At 54.6% G+C, this 23,328-nt stretch overlaps 1 protein-coding gene across 5 annotated transcripts in view; it reads left to right on the forward strand.

The window, feature by feature from the left end:
- TNS3 (tensin 3) overlaps positions 1-23,328 on the forward strand; it is a 358,050-nt gene that overhangs the window by 280,390 nt on the left and 54,332 nt on the right. For all 5 annotated transcript variants that reach the window (XM_071215053.1, XM_058296654.1, XM_058296655.2 and 2 more), the window contains 2 exons: positions 11,144-11,316; positions 12,672-12,798. In XM_071215053.1, coding sequence (XP_071071154.1) covers positions 11,144-11,316; positions 12,672-12,798 — 300 coding nt within the window. The remainder of the gene's footprint in view (positions 1-11,143; positions 11,317-12,671; positions 12,799-23,328) is intronic.

The raw sequence follows: 23,328 nt of genomic DNA on the forward strand, positions 1-23,328 counted from the left end.
GATGACTCTACATTGAACTTGTTGAGGAGTCACCACCCTTCCGAGTTTTGAAATGCCACTTTGGAAGCCCCTGGCCCCTGACTTGAGTGGCTGCGGCAAGCAACTGATGTCTGTGGGGGCTCTGGCCTTCGACTGGAAAGAAGCTGTATTAGTCAGGGTTTTCTCGGGAAACAGAATCAACAAGAGATACCTGTAGTATGCGATTCTATAAGAGTCTCTCCGGCAGCCGTGGGGAGGCACAAGTCCAGGTTCTGCAGGCAGGCTGCAACCAGGGGCCCCAGTGAAAGTCGAGTGAAGGTTCTTGATAAGGTCTAGGAGATGTTGACTGATCAAAGATGAGCTGGGAAATTCTCTCTCAGTGCTAGAATCACTTCCCCTTTTAAGGCACTCAAGTGATTGGGTTAAGCACCACTCATTGCTGATGGCAGTGTCCCTGACTGATGTAATTATAACCAGCCATCTATGATTTACCACTGCAGTAGAGTCAATGGTGACTGAAGTCCATAAATGCCCTTGTGTTAACAGTTAGCCCGGTGCTTGCTTGACCAAGCCACTGGGCACAATTGTCTGGCCAGGTTGACACAACAGCCTGATCATCACAGAAGCTGATCTCCTAATGGACAAAATCCTGGAGGCCTTTGCTCAGTGAGGATTGCTAATTCTTCTAACCTAAGGGTGTATGGTTGTCAAATGCTCCATCCATCAGGAGAGACAGGTCATGCCAACAGCTCCCAAGTACTGGTAACCAAAAGCAGCACCTTTTTGAAAAGTTGTTTTTTTGTCATGCCCCTTGTTCCTTGGGCCTCATGTGGACCTAGACTGAGCGGAGAGCCCTCTCTGGGCTTCCCCGGATGCCCGCGCAGGCATCGGGCTGGAGAGTGGCGCGCTGGCTCTCCCAGCTGCTGGCCAGGGGGGCACGTCTTCTTGTCATCCATCGACCAAGGAAGAGAGACGTTTGCTGCGAGCATTGCAGCTTAAGACACGTTGAGGCTTGTAGGTAAGTCTGTGAAGTGAACCAAACAATTCCAAGAACAAGAGAGGCAATGAAAAAGAAAATGAATTCAAATAAGCAAAAACACATCGAAGCCCAGATCACGCAGTTCTCTTGATTGCCGTCCCTGCCTGGGTGAAAGTTGTTTTTGGCTCGGCTTTGAGTACGTTGCTACTCAGCCAATAATCTACGCTTTCATGTTGTAGAGGACCACACGTCACCTTCAAGAAGGTCGCCGTGTGTCACAGGGCCTGGGGAGTGGGTCTCTATTTTAGTTTAGGGGGAAGAGCTCCTTATAATCACTTCTGGGGACCTCTAAGCCAAGAAGCCTTAGAGGCTTTTTATTGTCACACTCTCCTTTCTCCTTACACACTCGCTCTTCAGAAGGTACAGGTGTTTATTTTAACAAGCCGAAATCAGGAGGCCTCAAAATAACTACGAAGCAGTCTTGGGAGATTATCAGCTTTTGCTGCCAGGAATGCATGGGAATTTCCAGAGCCTGCTGCGCATGCGTGTGAGACGCAGGACGTTTCCAGTCCCTTAGTGTGAAGATAAACAGCCTAAGGGCAGTTTACCTCCCAGCAGCCCAGATAAAAAAATGAAGGTCGTGTTTTAAAGTGGGAGGTCATCCCGTCTAATCCTCAGCAGGAGTCACAACCTTTGCTGCTCTCTGGAATCACCTGGGAGCTTCAGCAGGTGCGGGTGCCTGCTTGCCACCTCCCAGAGGTTCTGATTTAATTGTCGGGGCTGTGGCCTGGGCGTGGACATTTCTTCTTTCTTAAAGTGCTTGGTGAAATTCCAGCATGAATCCAGGGGCAGAACTGCTGGGTTCTCAAGCATGGCTGCATGGGGAAACACTGGAGAGTTTTAAAAAACGCCCACCGGGAGCAGATGTGGCTCAAGTGGTTGAGTGCCTGCCTCCCACATGGAGGTCCCAGGTTCAGTTCCCAGTGCCTCCTGAAAAAAGAGAACAAACAACAAGCAAAACAAATGAAAAAACCAACTCAGGAAACCAATGCACCTCAGTGGTTGAGCCCCAGCTTCCCACATACGAGGTCCAGGGTGCAATCCCTGGCCCCCAGTACCTCAAAAAACAAAAAAGTCTCACAAGTGGGTCTCCCCCCAATGGGTTTTGATTTCCCAGGGAAGGGGTGAGGCCTGAGTGTCAGGATTTGCAGCCCGACTCTTGTTTGGGATCTGTGCTTCCCAGCCGGGGCCTGGAATCACCCAGACTGCCGAGAGGGCACGGCCACAATCCCGGCAGTCTGTCACAGGGGAGCGCCTCTGTAGAGGACGGTGGCGTCGTCGGTGACGGGGCAGGTCATCTGTGTGTTGGTCCCCCCTGGGAGGGGGCTGTGGTGTCCCCTCCCTGGTGTGTGGTCCCCCCACGGGAGGGGGCTGTGGTGTCCCCTCCCTGGTGTGTGGTCCCCCCACGGGAGGGGGCTGTGGTGTCCCCTCCCTGGTGTGTGGTCCCCCCCAGGGAGGGGGTGCTGAATTCCTCCTCTCTGACGTAGGGCTCCGGGTAACTCCTGATCTAGCCTCGAGGGGCTTGGATGGGGACACGTCTGTGCAGCCACCGCGCAGCTCCAGGCCGCCATGTGCTGACAAAGATCCAGGATTCCCAAAAGCTCCACCTGCCGGGACCAAGAGGAGTCTGTGACCCCTACGTGTTTAAAAGGGAACAGAACAAAAACCCTTTCTGGGTTTTCAATCCGGGAGCGTTGCTTCATGCTCCCTGTTTCTTTACGCCCCTGTGTTCAGTGTATGTAGAACTGCAGGGAAGTGGCGGGGGGGTTCCCTTTGCAGATATTTCTAGTTGTACGTGCTGGGCAGGCTCCCCGCTGCCCCCCAGCCTCCCCGTTTGCAGCTCGGGGACGATGGGCTGACCGCGCGGACTGCCTCGGAGCGCTCAGGGGCACCCGCCGCCCAGCCTCCGGGCTCCCCCCAGTGCCGCCTTCCCAGCAGGGCCTCTTCTGCTCTTTGCCTTCAGGGAGCCCTGGTTCCCGGTCGGGGCCCTCAGCTGCTCTGTTTGCCTGATTCCTTGTGGAACGTCACCTGGGCGCACCTGAGGGCCAAGGCCACCTTCTGTCCTGCTCGGGCACTCCCCGGCTCCTCACCCAGCTGCCGGGCCCTGCCCGGGAACACAGGGAGCCTCCGTTCCTGCTTGTTGCTGCCTGGCCTCTGTCCCAGCACCTCCTAGACATGGGAAGAGGGGAGGCGAGCCCCTCCACCTGCCCGCTGCTCGCAGGTGCTCGTTAAGACAGGATGTTGGGATGACATGACGGAGGGCACGGGGGTACGGGGCCCCTGCTTCAGTTAAGGGCCAGGCAGACCCCAGGGCCCCGAGCTGGTCGTGGCACGTGTCCAGGTGCCCAGAAGCCGGGTGCCACTGCCCGAGGAATGCGGTGCAGCCGCTCTCACGGCGCCTCCGTGCTGTGATCGTGAGATGCGCAGGTGCAGGCGCTTGTGCACCAGGAACCTGCCTTCCCTTCCTTTCCGCGGGGCCGCAGCCGCCAGCAAGTCCCTGAAAGCTCCCCAGTGACCATGTGAGCCGGGCTGTCCCTGGAGCTGCTCCAGGGGTGTGTGCTTCTCAACCGAGGGCCCTGTGTGCACTTTGAATGCCAGTTACCTCTGTCATGGGGAGGCGCGGGTGGGATGCTGATTTATTTTTTAATAGCCAGGAAAGGGGAAGGCGCCCCTGTGGGAAGAGGGGCGAGATGCGGATGGTGGGCATTGGGGCCTGCGAATCACCCCCTGGCTGCAAGCCGAGATTTTTTTTCTCCCTTTCCCATTTTCTCTTCTAAGAGGGAGACTGGCTGGGGTTGAAAGGGCTGTTTGTCCTGGAGCCACCTACCACTGCTTGCAGGGGTGGCACAGGGTCTCTGCTCCATTCTGCGGCCACACAGCTCTGGAGCTGTTAGGGTGACACTTTATCCAGTAACACCGGGCCCTGCCCATGTACTGGGGGGCGCTGGCAGCGAGCTTGCCGCTTTCCTGAAGTCTCCTCTGATTTCCTTTCCTTGGATTTGAAGTCTTAACTGAAAAGGAAAATTCAACAGTGCAGTGGCCAGTTTTATGGAATGGAATTTTTTTTTCGTCGGACTCTATGGAAAATAGGTTTTAACTCTTTCCTAATTGAGCTCGTTGAAGGGCTTGCGATTCACGTGGCGTGCGCTAGTTAAATCAGGGTGGATTAGTGCTTGGTGGACCTAGGGTTTCATCTGGGCATCTGCTGAAGGGCTAGTGAGGAGCAGCAAATGAGAAGTGCACTCTGCAGGGCACACGGTCCTGCCTGGTGTGAGGACGCAGGGCCCCAGGGAGCAGACCGGGCGGGAGGGCCACGCAGGGTGGCCGCCAGCTTCCCTCCAGAAGCCACGGGGACGTGGGGCGTGGGAAGGGGACGTGGTGTCTGCCCCACGGGACGGCGGCAGTGGGGGCCGAAAGAAGCTTCGGGAGATCACAGCCCGATCGAGACCAGGGTGCCAGGAAGACATGGCCCTTTGTAGTTCAGTTCAGGTGCTCGTGAGTATGCAGCAAGTAGTTTATGGGTTCACACTTCTAAATTAAGTGCATTGGAAATGCTCGTGATTTAGGACTTGAGTATGAAAAAAGCAACTGAAAAGTATGCGTTTGGCTGTAGGCCCCACTGTTTGGTTGGCAGGGCTTTTCTGGGAGTCCAGGTGAGCCTTTTTTCTGTATGTGTCACATCTTCAGCAAGGGCACACTTCATCATATCACCAACGAGAAGAAAGTAGTACTGCAATAAAACCCCGAATCCAGGAGCAGGTCACCCCTGGGAGAGGCAGGGTCTGGGGAGGGAGTGTGTCTTCCGCGGGGGGCTGGTGGCCTCGTTGGGGGAAAGCCTGGCACTATTCACAAGCCGGGACGCCTTCAGGATTCCCCCAGGGTGGCCCTGGTCCAGCAGGCTCACTGTCCTCCCCCAGGCCCCCGGAGCTGACTGCTCCCACAGAGCTGCTGGTCCTTAGGCGGGCAGGGCCGGGGCTCCGGGGGCTAAGACCCGCTCCCACCACCACCTGTGGTCAGCTGCTCAGGAAGGGACAAAGGGAGGGCAGGGTCCCTGCAGCCGCCGGGCACTCCTGTGCAGAGGGGCGCTTTGCCCCTCGGCGCCCCAGCTCCCTGCTTGGAGGAGCTGCGGTGTGAAGGCAGCCCCTGCCCCAGGCGAGCAAACACTGCTCCCAGCAAACAGCAGCCAGGGCTGAGCCCTGCCCCTGGCGGGGCTGGCCCCCGCCCTGTCCCTCGGGTCCTGGGCCGGGTCTTCCTGCGGTGCCCACTGCTGGATCCCTCGTGGGTCCACACCGCGTGCGCTGAAGTCGGGGCTGGAGCGTGGGCCAGGGCGCAGCTGCTCCAGAAGGGTCCAGCATGGAGAGCGGGGTGGATGGAGGAGCCGCCACACCAGGCAGGCCGGGCAGCTCTTTTGGGGTGAGGCAGGGGGACAGGAGGATAGCGCTAAGCGAGAGGCGCAAAAGCTGGGAGGGGGCGGGGCACGGCTAAGCTGCCCCTGCCCCTCCCCAGCCCCTGGGAAATAAGCCTGAACGACTCCCCTAAAACAGCTGCGTGTGGTTCCCATCATCCCAGAAAGGCTGGGAGGGGAAATGATGGCTAGGATGGCTAGGAGACAGTGCCCGGGGGCCTTCTCTGAGCTCTGGGGGTGGGCAGGAAGCAGTGGGATGCCTCTCTAGAAGAGGTGCTTCCTCTGTGCTCTGTGGAGCGCAGCCGTCAACTCAGCAGGTCCCACCTTAGCAGTGGCGAGCAGCTGCCCAGCTGTGGGGTTGGCTGGAAACCCAGAGAAGTGTGTGTGAGGTTTGTGCAAGAGTGCGTGTGCCGGGAATGCGCCTGTGCCTGTGAATGCCTGTCCATGCGTGTGCATACGTGTGCGAGGAGAAGCAGAGGAGTGCGTGTGTGCCCATCATGTGCGAGCAGGTGCCCGTGTGTAAGCGCGTACCTGTTTGTGCACCTGTGCGTATGTGCGAGCCAGTGGGTGCTGGAGCCAGGGAGGGAGGGGAGGAAGATCCAGCCCTCGGCCTCCAGGGGGCGCCCTTGGCGCTGCTGCAGCCTCAGTGTGCCACGTCCAGCTCCAGGCTGCTGTGGGCTGGGGGCCGCGACACCCTCGGAGCTCCCTGAGCTGCCTTGCCGAAGGCCATTTCTGCCTCCATGGGTGAGGTTTGGGGGCTGTGGCTTGGCTGCAGGAGGCTCTGTGGGGTGGTTCAAGGAAGCCCCCTCGCCACTTTATCTGCCGGCTTACAGAACTTGGACACACCCTGGAATTTTCAAGTTTGTGCCTGAGAACTCAAAATTCCTTCCAGCCACTGCTGTCCCCGTCTTGGCCTTTGTAGAATTTTTAAAGGAATATAGAAAATTGTGCGACACAGCACCTCGTGCTTTCAAGTCTTGGAGCTGTAAAGCCCATTCTTCTTAAACAAATAGCATTCACCTATCTCTCTTTAGCGTTTGGTACTGAAACACACCTCGCATTTTATTTTCTATATATCTAATAGACGATGTGGCCATCGAACGTGGCAGCTTTATCAGAGAGAATGAAAGCTTACTGGCCAGGCACTTGAGTTTGTGGATCAAAACTTGGAAACAAATAGTAGTCCCAAATTAGATAAGGATTTTGTAATATTCCTCGGTATTTTGTGCTACACTGGGTAGGTACTCAAAAAATAAACTTTTTTTCTTCTCGAAGATAATAGATATCTTGTTTTTCCAATTGTTAGTGCAACACATACTAGTGAAAGTTTTGTAGATACACGTATTTACAAAAAAAGCATTAACAGTGTCTAAAATCCCACAACCCATGCTGAAATCAAAATGAAATTGTACTACACGTGCTTTTTCATGTACAGCTTTTCTCCTGTGATATTTTTAGCACATTGGCCCATTTCAGAAACCATAACACGAGGTGTTTTAGTGAGTGCATCGATATGGCAGTTTGGGCTTTGGACTGTTGCCAGTTTTTAACATTTATATGGCTGAGAGCTGACCTGCTGGGCTTTCTGCCACATTATCTCGTTGATTCCCCAAATGCGGGGAATCCTCCAACGAGCTCTCACATCGGCTTTTCCTGTCTGACAGTTTGAGAACAGAAAGGACTTCAGGGGCCCCAGGCTGTCTGCCCTAGGACTCTTCTGGAAGCCACACCTGAGCCAGCTTCCTTAGCAGACCCCACATTTCTGCTCCAGTGCGTGAGGACTCCCTAGAACTGCGAAGAACCCCCTGTTGTGAAATCTTCTTTCTCCACGAGTGCTGGGATAAAGATCAGGAGGCGTTGAGATGCCCGAGTCATGTAGCTTCTTTGCCTCCCTTTGGCCCATGCTCAGAAGGCCCCCCCATTTCCCAGTGGGGTGCTGCTGTCCTCCTTGCAACCTGGGACCACTCTCTGTCCGTCTGGCCCAAGTAGGCTTTTTGAAGTGGAAGGGACAGCCTTACCCTCTTCTTTGGGCAACGGTGGGCCAGGAAAAGTCACCCCCAAAAGGAGTTTGATGTTGCAGGTTTCTGAAGTCAGGGGAACCGGCTCCAGACCCTAACTGCGATTTGCCGTGGGGCGGCGGGCCCGTTCCCAGACACCAGGCTCCACTTCCCTTGTTTGCAAAAACGACCTGACGTGCCTTCCTTCCTTTGGAGAGTATGAGATGTTTTTAGTGGGGCCATTGCTGTGCTGGATAAACCTGGATTTGCTTTCTGGTCGTCTTTGCCTTCTCAGCTACCTACAGGTAGATGTGGTTGCATCCTGCCTGACATGACGTGGTCGTGTGGTCGTGTGGTCGTTGTACGTTAAAACTGGGTCCCATCTTGGCTCGTTTTCCCGGGTGTTCCACACTTGACAACTGATGATGCCGAGAGCCTCCTCTCTCCACCCAGTGCAGGGCGAGGGGAAGGCAGGGCCACGGGCCCCTGGCCGCTGCTTGTCTTCCCTTCTTCAGGGCTGTCAGGTGTCGCCTTCCGGGGGAGGAGGGACTTCCCTGTACTCACGTCCTGGAATCCGGCTCCCCTCGCTTGCCCTTCTCCACGTGCCCACGGGCGCCCTCCTTCGTGGCATGTGCTGAGCCCCCTCTGGGGTCGGCCCCGGCCACAGCCTGTGACCATGCCACTGCAGGCAGGGAGGCGAGCAGTCCCCCTCCTGATGGCTGTGCGGGCAGAGCCTCAGGGAATGTCCATCTGTCCAAATGAATAAACACACGGCTCTGCTGAACCAGAGCACATGGCGTCCTCCCAGAGGTCAACGGAGGAACATTTCACAGGGCAAATATTTAAATGAAGAGCATCCTCTTTGCTTTGTCGATTGGTGCATAACAGAGAAAAAATTGAGAAAATATTGCAAATACTTATGTTAGGGAAGTTTCTGGGACTGGGTCCTGGCACACCTGTTTTTGGGGGAACGAGTAGGGAAGCCCCAGACAGAGCTCTGCACCAGTTACCCTGGCATATCAGTCAGCCAAAGGGCTGCTGATGCAAAGTACCAGAAATCTGCTGACTTTTATTTATTTTTAATTTATTTCTCTCCCTTCCCCCCTCCCCCCCAGTTATCTGCTCTCTGTGTCCATTCATGGTGTGTTCTTTTGTGACTGCTTCTATCCTTATCAACGGCACCGGGAATCTCTGTCTCTTTTTGATGCATCAACTTGTTGTGTCAGCTCTCCATGTGTGCGGTGCCATTCCTGGGCAGGCTGCACTTTCTTTCGCGCTGGGCGGCTCTCCTTACGGGGCGCACTCCTTGCGCGTGGGGCTCCCCTACGCGGGGGACACCCCTGCGTGGCGCGGCACTCCTTGTGCAGATCAGCACTGCGCATGGGCCAGCTCCACACGGGTCAAGGAGGCCCGGGTGAATCGCAGACCTCCCATGTGATGGGCGGGCGCTCTATCCATTGGGCCAAGTCCACTTCCCTGTTGACTTTTATAAAGAGTATTTATTTGGGGTAAAAGCTTACAGTCCCAAGGCCATAGTCCAATTCAAGATACATAGAAGGGGTGCTTTCTCACCAAAGGCAGCGGCCACATGTTGGAGCAGGATGGCAGGCCATCTCTGCCGGGTTTCCACCTCCGCCCTGGGCTTCCTCTTCCCCTCAAGCCCCGAGCCCAGCCTCTTCCTCATCTCATCTCATCTCGTCTCCCAGGGCTTCCTCTCTCTCCTGGCATAGGGCTCATTGTTCCTGGACTTTATCTATCCATCTCAGCTCTCTTCCCAAGGTCAGCTGAGCTATCAGCCAATGGCTCATCTCTCCCCAGGGCCTCAGCTGTTGAGCCTCCTCCTTTCTGTCCCATGGCAGGATCAGAAAGCACAGACAGCTCCCTCTTCCTGTGTGTCTTCCTGAGTGAGTGTCCACTTAAAGCAGACCCAGAAGGGGGCAGGGACTCAACCTGAGTCACGCCTTACTGATGTGGTCCAGTAAAGAACCTTAACCTTAACAGGTAAGCTAATCAAAGACACCTCAGCTGAATTTAATGCAATTGAAGGCTATCACACCCAGAAGAATAGATCCGTTTACAAACAGAATCTTTCTCTTTTTGGGATTCATAAAATAATCTCAAACTGCCACACCTGTCTACCCTGAAACAGAACTATCGAAGGACGTTGAAGAAAGTTGAAAAAGCCAAAGTCCCTGCCTCCTGCCTGGAAGCTCCCATCCTCTTGTTCTTTCTAGAGCCACTTTTTGAGCACAGCTGTGATGCTTTCCTGCTAGTTTTAAATGAACAGGCACAGTGTACACCAAATCGGGCAGGGGGTTTTCTAAAGAGAGTCGCTTTCAAACGAGGCCACATCATGTTCAAGTTTACTTCCAGGCTGCCTTCCCCAGATCAAAGAGGCAATATTTATTGTGGGTTTATTTAATTTAATTTTGTTTCATTTCAGAATTTCTACTCTGTACCCCCCGAGCACCAATTCCCCCTTCCCCTTTCCCCCTTATCCCCTGGAACCTCTGATCTCCTTTTTGTCTCCATGAAATTGGGGTTTCTACATATTCCATGTAGGTGAAATCCTACAGTATTTGTCCTCAAGGACTTACTTGCTCAGCTTAACGTCTCCATGGCTTCTCCAGGTTGCAGCTTGAGCTTCTTGCATGGGCTTCCACAGGGCTGCCTTTGAGGACGTCTGTCCTTCTGGTGACAGTACTGTTTCACTACATGTGCCTACTGCATGATGCTCGTCCATCAGCTATCGATGAGCACGTGGGCTTTCCCACCTGCCGGCTCCTGTAGCAAATGCTCCTCTGAACATTGAGTCCCTGCTGGGTGTATTCCTGGGAGTGGAATTGGACTGCCTGTGTGTTAGGGGACACCTGGTCACCCTGCTGTGGGCACCCTGTGAAGCTGTCACTTTGGTGAACTCTCGGGGTTATCCCCTTGGCAGTTGAACAAGAGGAATGGAACTCTCCCTTCTCTAATTGCATCTCCTCAAGGCTTCAGAGCCATGGACCTCTGAGTGTCTTGGTGGCCCATGGACTGCTGATGTCATTCAGAGGGCAGCCAAACTCCCCCAGCTCACAACTACGCACAGATTCCTTTTGGGTGAAATCATTTCTCCTCCTGCAGTCCTCCTAGCCTGTTCAGTCCTCTCAGCAGCCCTGGGAGATAGGTGGTGCCACTGTTTTGGCTTGGTGCTTGAGTTAGGTAGCTGTACCTTGTTTCTCTAGAATTTCACATTGTTACGACTCATGATTGTGAAAGAGCGTGCTCCTACGTTACACAGCATGGCATCACCGCAGGACATGCGGCTGGCGGGAGGCTCCGGTCCAGATGTGGCCCACAGTGTTGGGAACACGTGGGCGCCCTGTGGGCACACAGCTGTGGCCAAGTCCCATGCGTACCTCTCCCAGGCCTGTGGGCTGCTGTGCTGGCAGCCCCTCCCCCGCCCCCCAATGGCCTCCTCTTAACCTGTTGCAACAGGAGAGCCTGGTTGGTGGGAGCTGCACGTGCACCCTGGGCCCACCCGCTCCTGGTCTGAGGACGGACCCTGGAGGTGGCATCAGGGAGCAGCGGCCCCAGTGGCACTATAGAGTGCGCAGAGCCGACCGTACCCTAACGAAATACACGGTGTCTTCCGGAAGTTTGAGAGTTGCGTTTTCAGGATGAATTTTCTCGGTTCGCTGTAATGAAAGCTCCCCGAAGCCAACCTGTCCTCTCCCCTAACAGGCCCCATCGGCGAGGGCCCCTTGGGAGGAAGACTCCGGAAGCTGAGCCTCGGACAGTATGACAATGATGCTGGTGGGAAGATGTCCTTCTCCAGGTGTATATTGGAGAATCTCACCCATGCGGACCAAGCCCCCCAGCTGTCGCCCTTTCTCATTGCTGCAGACACCAAAGAGGTAGGTGCCTGGCCTGCCAGCTGGGGCTGCTGCGACAGGGACCCCAGCGGGGGTTAGGGATTTGTCGTGACGCGGTTTGGAGGCTGGAGGTTCTGTGTTAAGGTATCAACGGGCCACGCGCTCTGCCTGCTGTCGTCGTTTGGGGCTGCAGTTCTCGGGCTCCTCGGCTGGCATCTCGGCCCCCATCACGTGGCAAGCTGCTCCTTCCCTGGCTTCTCCTTGTCCTGCTCAGTTGTCCTTCTAAGGACTCCAGCCACGGGGCTTGACGGCCACCTGATTCCACTTGCTCACACCCTCGGGAATGAAGATTCAGGCTTGAACGTGACTGTGCGACACGACTTGGACCCCAGCACCAGCTGGCTGCGAGCCCTTGGCACGCATCTCGCCTCCATGCTCCTTCTGGTGCTAGGCGTCAGGGAGTGTGGGAGAGCGCCCGGGTCTGGTCCTGTAATAGACGCCTGCTTCCCGCTCCTTCCTGCGTCGGGCGGTGGTCTTTGGGAGGCAGAGCCGTGTGCAGGGTCGCTCAGCCTGCGAGTGAGTCCTGGGTCAGGGCAGGAGTACCAGAGCGGCTCGGCCAGGCCACCTCGGTGCCCGAGCCTCGGTGTTGTTATCCGTGCAGTGGGTGTGACGCTGCAAGTCCCGCGGATGGGCGATGTCGGCTGGCCATGGGTCACGAAAGACCCGGCCACGGCCAGGGCAAGCACAGACTTCCTCTGAGGGCATCCGCCAGGGTCTGAAATCCTCCATCCAACACCTTCCCAGAGCACGTGGGAGGCAGGCAGGACAGACAGACGCCAGATCAGATTCATTCCTCTGGTAAGATCAGAGGAAGTGCTGCTCTTTCCGGGGGGGCAGGGAAGGCTTTTCGTCAGTATCTAGTTACGGCAGGTTGGGGTACCCCAGTGTGGTCAACCTTTTCCAATAAAGTGGGACTCTGCAGAATCGGTGACAAGGTCACTCCTGGTTTTAACACAAACAAAACCACTGTACACGTCTTTGGAATGTTTCCTTCCAGTCTCTTTCTATGCCTGTGTTTTTAATTTCTTGCATTTCTTCCCGTATCTTTGACTGTAGTTGAGGATGAAATACATCAGGCCCTTTTCACCTTAGGCCGTAACACGCGCTGTCCTATACAACATGGACTCTCTGTAAACATTACAGGTGGTCCATAAAGTACCTTGCTAAAAGGATGTATAACGTATTCATTCCTTTATGGTTGGATATTTAAAGATGTTCCAAGGCCCGGGGAGGGGAGACTGGCCTCTCAGTTGCGGCGCTGGAACTCGGCCCCTCACAGGTGGAGGTGCCCCAGCTCCTCCATTCTTAATCTGTTTTTTCCCTCGTGCTGTTTTCAGACGGTGACCACCGGCTATCCTCCAGGCATCGATGTGATCGATGGCAGGATCTTCTCTCCAACCAAAACCAGCCACGAGCCCATCTCGCCGACGCCCGCATTCCCAGTGTCACCAGAAACGCCCTACGGTAAGAGAAAGCCGCACGCAGCCGGACGCTGGCACAGCGGTCCGGGCGCTGCGCGGGGGGAGCCGTGGCAGCTTCTGGTCGCGCCACGTGCCGCAGTGAAAGCCCCTCCACGTTGTCCTCACTTAAGCCCGCCAGCCTGCGCAGAGGACCTGGTAAGGAGTGCACTGGCTTCCGGTGCATTCCAGGGAGGAGGCAGCGGCCTCTGCGCTGGGTGCTGCGCTGCCCCACAAACACCCCCTCCCAGGCAGAAATATTGCCCCCCCCCCGCGCCCGTCTCACAAGCTCTGGGTGAGCACGCACACTGCCGAGAGCGTGGGAATGCGGCTCTGAGGTCCCCCGGGGGTGGAACAGTCTCAGCCCGTGTGTCGGAGCGCGCCGCCTGGGAGGGGCCGGTGGTTCCTGTTGGCAGCAGCACGGGTGCCCTTCAACTCCTGCGGCACTGCCGCGGTCCAGAGCTGAAAGGAAGGAACTAGGGCGTCCCGCCCACCCACCCGAGAACATGGCTCCCGGCAGAGCAGGTTCCCCGCGCCGTGCGCGTGAACAGCCCTGGGCGCTGCTGCGCCGCGATGCCCGGCAGAGTCTGTGGCTGCCCCCGTGGCCTGCCTGGGTGCTCCCGGGCCAGCTTCCCTACAGGCTGCTGGCCGCTGGGACCCCTCTCCACACCCCACGGTGCGTCGTTGGTGAGGCCGCCTGGAGCTCCGGGGAAGGCAGGGCAGTCGGGGCTGCTCCGCTCGCCTCTTCGGCCGAGGGCCTCACTCTGCCTTGAAGTCCCAAGGCGGGGCGGTGTCGGGTGGACCGTCCTGGCCCTGCGTGTGTTTTGAAAGCGCTGTTTCTCTGTGACTTCAATTTCCTGATGCCGCTGCCTTCCTGCCCTAACCAGGGCGGTTAAGGGTGCCCTGGTAACGGTTATGAGGCCTATTTCTGGGGTTGGGAGTTTTACATTAAATTTTCTTCAAAATCTGCACTGCGCCCAAGGAGTGGTTGTAATATTGACAGCTTGTCCCACTTTCCTTCTTTCTTCAGAGAAAACGTATTCTATGTAACAGAAGGGCCATTCTTTTCTGCTAAAGATCCATGACTTTAAGCCCCAAAGTGCCTCTAGACTCAGCGTGCAGCAGTTAAGCTCGCTGTGTTTTTACCAGCTCGGACTGCAATCTAGGGCATGAAAAAGTGTGTGTGATGTTGTGGCACTTCTTGTATGCACTGTAAGGTAAGCATTAAAAGAGAAAGTATGTGTGTTAGGTAAACATAACTAGGAGAGACACGTCGTACAGCCCTGCGTGCGTCTTGTCTAGCGTTGTAACCTAGATGGGAGAAATAAAGGGACGTCCCCTCTGTCCGTCCACAAAGAGCCTCACCTCGCATTGAGGTTCTCGCACTCTGCGCTTGATCGCCTCTTCATGGGGCGCGATTAGTGAATGTTGACTAAATCCCAGCCCCTCTGACTGGGTATCCAGGCCCTCTACTGGGGATCTAGGCCCTCTACTAGGGATCCAACCCCTCTGTCTGGGGATCCAAGCCCTCTACTGGGGATCCAGCCCCTCTGACTGGGGATCCAGCCCCTCTGACTGGGATCCAGACTCTCTGACTGAGATCCAGATCCTCTGACTCAGATCAAGCCTCTCTGACTGGGATCCAGGGCCTCTACTGGGGATCCAGGGCCTCTGACTGGGATCCAGCCCTTCTGACCTGGGATCCAGGCCCTCTACTGGGGATCCAGCCTCTCTGACGGGGATCTAGCCCCTCTGACTGAGATCCAACCCTTCTCACTGAGAATCCAGGCCCTCTGACTGGGGATCCAGGCCCTCTGATGGGATCTGGCCCCTCTGACTGGGATCCGGCCCCTCTGACTGGGGATCCAGACCCTCTGACTGGGGATCCAGCCCCTCTACTGGGGATCCAGCCATCTCCCCATCACCAGAGGCAGGCTCATTAGGAACACACTGATGACTGGCAATGGATGGTGGATGATAAGCATCAGGAAAGAAAATACCAGGAAAGCACATGTAACTCATGAACAGTTCATGATGGAGACTTTAGGACAGTTTTCTGCACCTGCTCTAAAATTGAAAAAAGCCCAGGAACTAGAGCAGAGGAGCTGTGCTCCACAGGGTCCTCGGGTGACTGAGCAGAGGAGCTGTGCTCCACAGGGTCCTCGGGTGACTGAGCAGAGGAGCTGTGCTCCACATGCCAAGGTGACTGGCAATTTTATATCATTTATGAATTCCAAAACAAGGTATTCCCATTGTAAACGGTCTGTTCCTCTGGGCATGACACCCTTTTTATGATTTAAAATCAAAGGCTTACGTTTCCTTGATTAATTCAAAATTAGGGCTTTGGTTTGGTCACCTCAGGGTGTGAAGGGTTGAGCTCCTGCCCCCTGGGTGGGGATAAAGCAGACTCTCCCACAGAAGTAGATGTGTAGAGAAGATACACAGGGGAAGAGAGACAGCTCCTAGATATGGCAGAGGTCCTGGGAAGAGAGAGGAGCCAGCCACTTGATAGTTTGCAGCTGAGGAGACCAGAGCCCTGAGCAGCTGAGCAGGCCTGGGAAGAAAGGAGCCCTCCAGCCTCCTGCTGAGGTTGGAAGAAGCTAGGCCCACAGAACCTTCAGAGGAAGAGGAAGGCTGGACCCAGCAGACATCATCCGCCATCTGCTTCAACACGTGGCAGCTGCCTTGGGGTGAGGAAGCACCTCTTACGGTACTTGGAGTTGGACTCTTTAGGGCCTTGTGACTGTAAGCTTCTACCCCAAATAAACACCCTTTATGAAAGCCACCAGAGTTCTGGTACTTGGATCAGCCCCCTCTGGCTGACTGACACACTGAATGTCCACCTGCGCCCCCAGGCTGCGGAGGAGCACGTGGGCTGTCCCGTCCTGTGGGGGGGACCCGCGGGCCAGCCAAGACCACCAGCCACTCTTTGTCTGCAGCATCTATCAGAATTTCACATCAGAAGAACCTTCCACCGGCCACATTTTCAAAAGCATACCTGTGAAATTTGAGCTATTTTAATCTTAAGAGCACCTCAAGGATCATAGTCAGTGTTGTCTAGATGTTTTTATTTTAGTTGTCCCCAAAGAAGATTGGTGCCCGGGATGACCACGAGGAATCCAGACACCTGCGGTCCTACCCGACCACGAGCTCCAGGCAGCTCGCTGGGCGCCCCTGGCTCTTGGCTGGGGATCACGCCTTCCTCGAACCCTGTCGGGGCCACAGAGCCAGCAGTGGGCTGTGCAGTGGCGGAGGTTTCCCGGTGTGCGGGGCTCCACTCAGTGCTTTCAGGGCTGATTTCCTTTCATCTCCACGGTCACGTTATACAGGTGTAACGTGTTTTCCCCATCTTACCGACAAGGAGACTGACACAGGGAAGCGAAGTAAACGGCAAAGCCACATAGCTCAGAGTGGCAGAGCTGGCACCCCAGCCCAATCAGTGTGAGCTTAAAGCTTGGCGAAAAGTAATTATGTGGTCATACAAAACATCGAAGCAAAGCCCAGACCTGAAACAGCCCACCCTCGGAGGCACGCTTCCCTCCCCCTGGCCTCGCCATCCTGCTGCAAATGAGCGCCCCTTGGTCCTGCCTGGGCCTTCTGAGATGGTTGCTCAACGCCCCCAGCTTCCTTTCCTGCATTTGCGAATGGAAGCAACTCTCTCCCTCCCTTAGGCAGAGGTGGTCGGGAGGTTCAAATAAGGCAGGGGGCATAACCGGCCTTTGCAGACCAGCATGCGTAGGCCTCCGTCTTTTAGCACATTTAGAAACCCTCATCTGCGTGAACATGCAGAGTGAGATAGTGCTAAAGTACAAGTTTTATTTGAGCTGATCCCCCTGAAAAAATGTAACTGGCCCTCCTTGGGAAAACATTTCCTTTTCTGATCTCTAACCTCCTTTTCTGCTGTTTGGTTATTTGCCCATGAAGGACATAGCCTAAAGTTACTAAATAAATATTTGTGCACTTTGACATCAAGATATTTTGAAAGATTTTAGGAATCCCAGCATCTGGATTCCGGCCTCGTTGTCTTGCTTAAGTAGGATGTGTGATAACAAAACCCTGCTGTTGTAACTTGCTGTCCTCAGTGCCTCTTGGTGGAAGGGGCGGTCTGGGCAGTTTCCACCAAAGACGGGCCTGGGGATTACTCTCCCTGACTAGGGCCCAGCCTGCTGGATGAACGCACATCTTCGTTCTGGACCTTCCTAAGTGTGATTGTAGGCCGGTGGCCTCTCTACTAAGCCTTGGTTCCATCTCCTGTAAAATAGAATAATTCCTATCTGTGGTAGGTTCAGTGATGCACCCCAATGTAGATGTGTTCCTACCCTTAGTCCACATTCCTGTGGTGTGAACCATTGTAAATAGGACCTCTTGATAATGTTATTTGTAGTTAAGGTGTGGCCAGTTGCTTAATGATAGGTGGGCATCCAGATCCCTGGAGTCTTTGGAAAGAGAAACCTGGAAGTCACACAGGCCAGAAAGGAGAAGACCTCGCCATGGGATAGTGAGGCAGGGGAAAAGCCATCGAACCCCAAGGATTGCTGGCAGTCAGCCCCAGGAAGCCACAGACTCCTGGGGCCTGGCCTCTGTCTAGATTTGGGGCTTCTTCTAGCCTTGAGACCAAGAGCAAATGAAGTCTTATGGTTGTCAAGCCAAAACTAGTAGCCAGAGCAGCTCTGAAAAACTAAAGCAGTCTTGCACATGGTCTTTCCCAGTGAGAAGATGTAGCCAAGGCCCTTGGCTCAGAACCTCCAGAGTTCAGTGAAGTGCGGATGCCGGTACGAAGGGTGGAGCAGCAAAGCAAAGAGAGAGTACCCACGGAAGGAGGAGCAGTGAGAGCGGAGCTCTGGGCAGCAGCGAGTCGGGCGTGGGGAAGTTCCTTTGGAGCCCAGCCCTTGTTTGGAGACCGGTAGCCTGGTCTTCTCAGGTGCCTTCTCCTGTTGGCTGTCCATGTGTCCTCTTTTGAAATTATACCACCCACCCCAGGAGAGGACTTACTATTTAAATATTTACTCCAATGATTAGTACTTAAGTATGAGTCCCGATGCTATTTAATTCTCCCTGGGATATGTTCTAATCTAGAAGCAGCCAGGTTGCTTGCAGGCTTGGGGCCAGGTGTCTGGAGATGGCAGAGTAGCTCCTTGCGGTGGAGGATGGCTGGGGCAGGGCCTGACTGCGTGGCAGTTTCTGGGATCTTTCCCCGTCTGATCATGGTGGTTTGAGGCTCTCTACCCCCGAAAAACATGTTCGTGGATGTAATCCGTTCCTGTGGGTGTGAACCCACTGTAAATGGGGCCCTGAGATGAGGCTCCTTCAGGTCAGGCGTGGCCCGCCTCTTTCAGGATGGGGCTTAATCCTGCCCCTGGAGGCCTTTATAAATGGAATGGACACAGAGAGAGAGCACAGAGAAGTCCGGGGAAGCAAGAAGCTGAAATCCGTGAAACCCGGAAGAGAAGGGAGAGCCCAGCAGACGCCGCCACGCGCCTCGCCACGTGGCAGAGGGGCCTGGCTCGCCGGCAGCCAGGCCTCAGGGCCGAAGCATTGCCCAAAGATGCCTTGATTTAGAGAGTTTCCCAGCCTCAAAACTGTGAGCTAATCAATTCCCATTGTTTAAGCGGAACCATTTCATGGTATCTGCTTTAGGCAGCCTAGAAAAATAAAGCAAGCAGGAAAAAGGGACTACCCAGCAATGTCTTGTTGAGAGAGACAGAGGGAGAAGGAGGGAAAGAGGGGCTGAGAGAGAGGGAGGTTGAGATTACTTTGAGGCAGCACTTACTTTTAAAAAAAGCTCTCATTCTTCAAAGCTTGACAAGTTATGAAAAGCTTCTACCATTCCTCCTCTTCATTTTTGTACTGAGTCCTTTTTCTTTTGAATTTTATGAACTTTTAATGATAATGTTTATAATAGCAATAAAAACATGCACTGATTCTGAACGTGTTTGACATTTGTAGATGCCCTTGATTACTTGAATTGGACAGAACTTAAAAAGCAAATACATATAATGTGTGCATTTATAGGTGTGTTTATGTGTGTGACTATACATATATGTAAACATGTAACAGTGTGTGTGAGTGGTCTTTGCGATCCAATTTATGCAAAGGAATGTGTCTTGGTGAGTGGGAACCTTCTGACAGTGTAACGTTTGAGTCCAGTTACCTGGCGTGGGCCATGAAATATTGCTGCCATCCCACCCCTGGTTAAGTAAATGAAAAGTAAAAGTAGCCTGCTTCTCACTATATTTAAAAATAAACATCCATGCTGGGTTCATCTAGGTCCTCCTGAAGGACAGCCTGTGGTTGTGCTGTTAGGAGTCCAGGAGATGGGAACGTTAATTCATTGGAGTGGAACGAAGCTCAAAAATAAAAGGTGTCAGCATTCCAGACTCACTCCTTATCACAAAACAGGCCTGCTTAGAAGTATCCCCAAGTAAATCAGACGACTTCTTGGCCATAACTAATGCTCTCCTTGGCTTGCTTGCTTTTGCTTTAAAGGAATCTTTGTTTTCCTCAATTTATTCATCAGGTCGTTTCATTTTCCCCCTCTGGTGAGAAGCCCTTGAACCTCAGCATGGAAAAGTGATTCTGACATGTTGCCAATGGGATTTTTGCTCTTACCGTGATTCTAGTCCCTGTGAGCCAAATGTGATGAATGGTCTCTGGCCACGGCCAGGGTATTATTAGCAAAAAAGACTGAAGAAGAGCTTCCTTCAGCAGTGGGATTCTGCTGTTATCTGTGAAACAGCCGTGACCTCTGGACTGTCACTTCCCAGCTCTGAGATTGTAAGCAAGTGAGCTAACCCAGACCGCCGTTTCCTCGTTTGTCCACTCTGCCTCCACTGCCTGTTCCTTAAGATTAAGTGTGGGGGCATCTGTGGAAGGGCCCAGGCAATCCTGGAATTTTGAGTTCTGAGAGCCTCAATGTCAAATTCTCAGGGGCGATGGGTGGAAGGCGTTGTTCAGATGAAGTTAGAGCCCTGCCCTTTGTGTGTCAGGCACTGGGCTAAAGCTCCTGTTTCCGGTATTGAAAAAGGAAGCCGCCCCTTGTCCTCACTTTGAAATTTGGTGGTAATTCAATATAATGGTTGAACATCACTGTAAACCTCTAGACTGGGGATGTAGGATGGGGGCCATTGGAGAACCTTTGGGTCCAGCCCCTTTGGGACTCTGGGTCCAGCCCCTTTGGAGAACCTCTGGGTCCAGCCCCATGGAGAACCTCTGGACCTACCCCCTTTGGAGAACCTCTGGGTCCAGCCCCATGGAGAACCTCTGGACCTACCCCCTTTGGAGAACCTCTGGGTCCAGCCCCATGGAGAACCTCTGGACCTACCCTCTTTGGAGAACCTCTGGGTCCACCCCGTTTAGAGAACCTCTGGGTCCAGCCCCTTCCTTTACCAAGACAGTGACTGAGGTCGAGAGTTGAAAATTGGATTCCATTCAATTGGGGGAGTTTCTTGGACAGCACTTCAGTTCTCTTTCTTCCATGCCCTTCAGTGGCCTTGCAGATTTCTTAAGAAAATTGGAAATAAAGAACTGGGCTCCACAAGACCCATTTGGAAGGAAGTGAGGAGAGAAAATGAGAACCAGATGGAAGGATGAATGCCCAGGGAAATCACTGCCTGACGGGTGGTGGCTCTCCGCACTGCCAGCACAGGAGCCACCCCAGCCGCACGTAGCCCTGGGTGAGGGAGGAAGGGAATAGAGGAAGATACGAAGAAGTGGCTAAAGAGAAGAGGCCCTTCAGGAACCTGGGGCCACGGCATCCTGTTGTAAACTCTCCAACGCTCTCACGAGGCTGCTCTTATACCAGTTTTATAATCTTAAAACATCTTTTAAATTTGAGCAAAATAATACTCAGGTGTACTCTGCCAGCCCTGGGGGACAGTTTCTTAACCGTGAAGGTATATTTCAGCTTATGTATATGGTAATGTGCCAAAAATTTTGCCTTGAAACTTAGTTTTTAAATTCAGAATGCATTTCCCTGTCATTCCTAGAGCCCTATCACTTGTCAAAAATTGTGCCCCTGTCCTGGGGTGGAAGAAGTGGGTCTGTCTTGGCCTTGAGCAGTTTACGGGCCAGGGGATCCCCAGAAAGCCATCCAGAGCCCGCTTGGTTCTGGGGCCCTGGGGCCCATGCCCAGCCCCCCTGCAGCTCGGCCCCCAGCTCGACTCCTCCTGGCTGATCACAGCAGGGTGGTTGGTGGGAAGGCCTCCGAGGACTGAGACTAACTGGAAAGAAAATGCATTTGAGCTGAAGTGAATATGTTTGAAGAGCTCTTTCTCCAGTGCTGTTTGTACTGTTACTCTCCTTTTGAAAGCCCTCCCCCTAGAATCCCAGCTGTCCCCTGTGGACAGCAGCCCACCGCAGGGGTCCCGTCAGCTGGACTTCAGGGGGAAAATGGCCCAGGTGTTTTCTTCCAGGAGCCTTTTGCCGTGGTCACCCCAAGCTGCCACCCAACCCTAAAACGCCAGCCTTCTGCTGGGTACGCCTGGGATGGGAGATGGAGGCCTGTACTCCCACAAAGACGGGTTCTTCATCTGAAATAGCTGTGCAGGTGTGGACCATACCTACAGAGGACCTTTGGAAGACGCTCTTCTAGCTCAGGTGCGGCCAGCCGAGTCAGGGTGGATCTCGATCCATTGCCCACGAGGCCATATGGAGAGAAAAAACTGGAAGCCGGAGTCAGAGAAAGCCACGAGAGGAGCCAGAGCTGGAAGTCTGCTGAAGCAGAGGAGCAGATGCAAGGCGAGGGGGGGCCAGCGACGCCAAGGAGCCACAGGGATTGCAGCAAGCCAGCCCCCGAAGGCTGCAGACCTGGGGGAGAAAGCGTGGCCTTGACTTGGGACTTCTAGCCGCTGAAACTGTGAGGCTTTCCATTCCTGTGGTTAAACCAGCTCTTCGTGGGATAGTTGTCATAGCAGCTCTGGCAAACTGAGGCAGTGGGGGAGATTTGGATTGGAAGATCTGAAGAAAGGTCGGACATTGTGCGTTACTGAGCGTGTGTGAGCGGAGACCTGATGGTATTTTGTTTATTTTTGAGGTACCAGGACTGGGGATTGAACCTGGGACTTCCTAGGTGGGAAGCTAGAGCTCAACCACTGAGCCACATCGGCTCCCCTGAATTGTTTTTTTCATTTGTTTACTTGTTTGTTTTTTGTTTTTAGGAGGCACCGGGGACTGAACCCGGGACCTCCCATGTGGAGAGCAGGCGCTCAACCGCTTGAGCCACATCTGCTTTCCTGATGGATTTTAAATGTGTTTTTGCTTCCACCATGTCATCATAGGCTGTGGTTCCGTCAGAGCCTGGGAAGGGATTAACGGCTGATACCTGATGCATCAAAAGTGAGGGCCGCCCTTGGCTGTTTTCCGTCCATCCTTATGTAAGAGGCACCACGTCAGGTTAACGCCCAGCCCGTTTTAGTATGTGTGCGTATGCGTGTCACACAGCATGTGAACTTGTATGTTCGCGATTATATAAAGGTAAATACTCGTCATCTCTGAGCGCTAGTATATATAGGCCTGTGCACAGAAAGCACAAATGAGCAAGGTCCTAAGAAACCCAGACGCCGGGGAAACAAATAAAAATCCCGTGTGTTTGATGAAGAAGACTTTCAGATTTTCCAGGGCCAGCGTGTGCTCTGAGGGAGCATTTTGGGTTGAATTTTGTGTCCCTCAGGGCGACCAGGCCACAGTTGTGCTTTTCCCGGAGAACAGGAGAGCGAGCGTCTGTTAGGCTTGAGGTTTTCCTGTTGTCTTTGAATCTTCAACAGGGCATGCGCATCCGATGGGCTCTTCAGAACCTGCAGGGTGCTTCTCCGTGGTGCGGGGCGGGGAGGGCTCCAGGCAGGTGCCAGCGGGGCCCTCGGTGAGAATGGACCGCGGGATCTGGGCTCTGCAGCGCGGCCCCTGCCGTGCCCCTCGCCCCGAGACCTTTCCTCCCTGGAGGACAGAGCCCGAGCTTTCGCCGCCCCCCCTCGAAGCTGCTTTTGCGCCAGGCCCCCGAGTGCCCTTGCCCAGTCGCGTCCTCAGCCTGAAGGGGTGGTGGGAGGTAGAAGCCAGTGCTGGGTGCTGTCCAGTTGGGTGCCCACGCTCGGCCGTGGTTCTGCGCCCGGGCGGCGCGGGGGCCGGGAAGGGTGCCGGGCACACGCAGCCCTCGCCGAGGGACCTCGGAGCCCGGGAGGCATGTCGGGCTGGGCTGGGGGAGCCAACAGGGCGCCCCCCGACCAGGAGTCCTTGGAGGGGCGCAGACCCGGCGCAGGCCGCCTCGGGGGTCAGGGAGGGGAAACCTCTTCCCCCTCCCTCCCATGCCCGCTCCCTGCCCACCAGCGCTCTGCCCCTTGTCTACGCACAGCTGATCGTGAAGTCCCCCGAGTCTTCTCTAAGGAGAAACGCCTGTCGCCTCTGCCTTCCTTCCTCCCCCCTCTCCACCCTCTTCCCTCCGTTCCTTGCTCTCCTCCCCCGCCCCATCTCCCTTCTCCTCTCCTGTCTTCCCCTCCGGCCCGGTTCCCAAGGGGATTCCGGCCTCTCCTTGGCTGCCCGGCCTGGC

This window comes from Dasypus novemcinctus, chromosome 5, assembly GCF_030445035.2.
Source record: "Dasypus novemcinctus isolate mDasNov1 chromosome 5, mDasNov1.1.hap2, whole genome shotgun sequence".
In the NCBI taxonomy this organism is placed as follows: domain Eukaryota; kingdom Metazoa; phylum Chordata; class Mammalia; order Cingulata; family Dasypodidae; genus Dasypus; species Dasypus novemcinctus.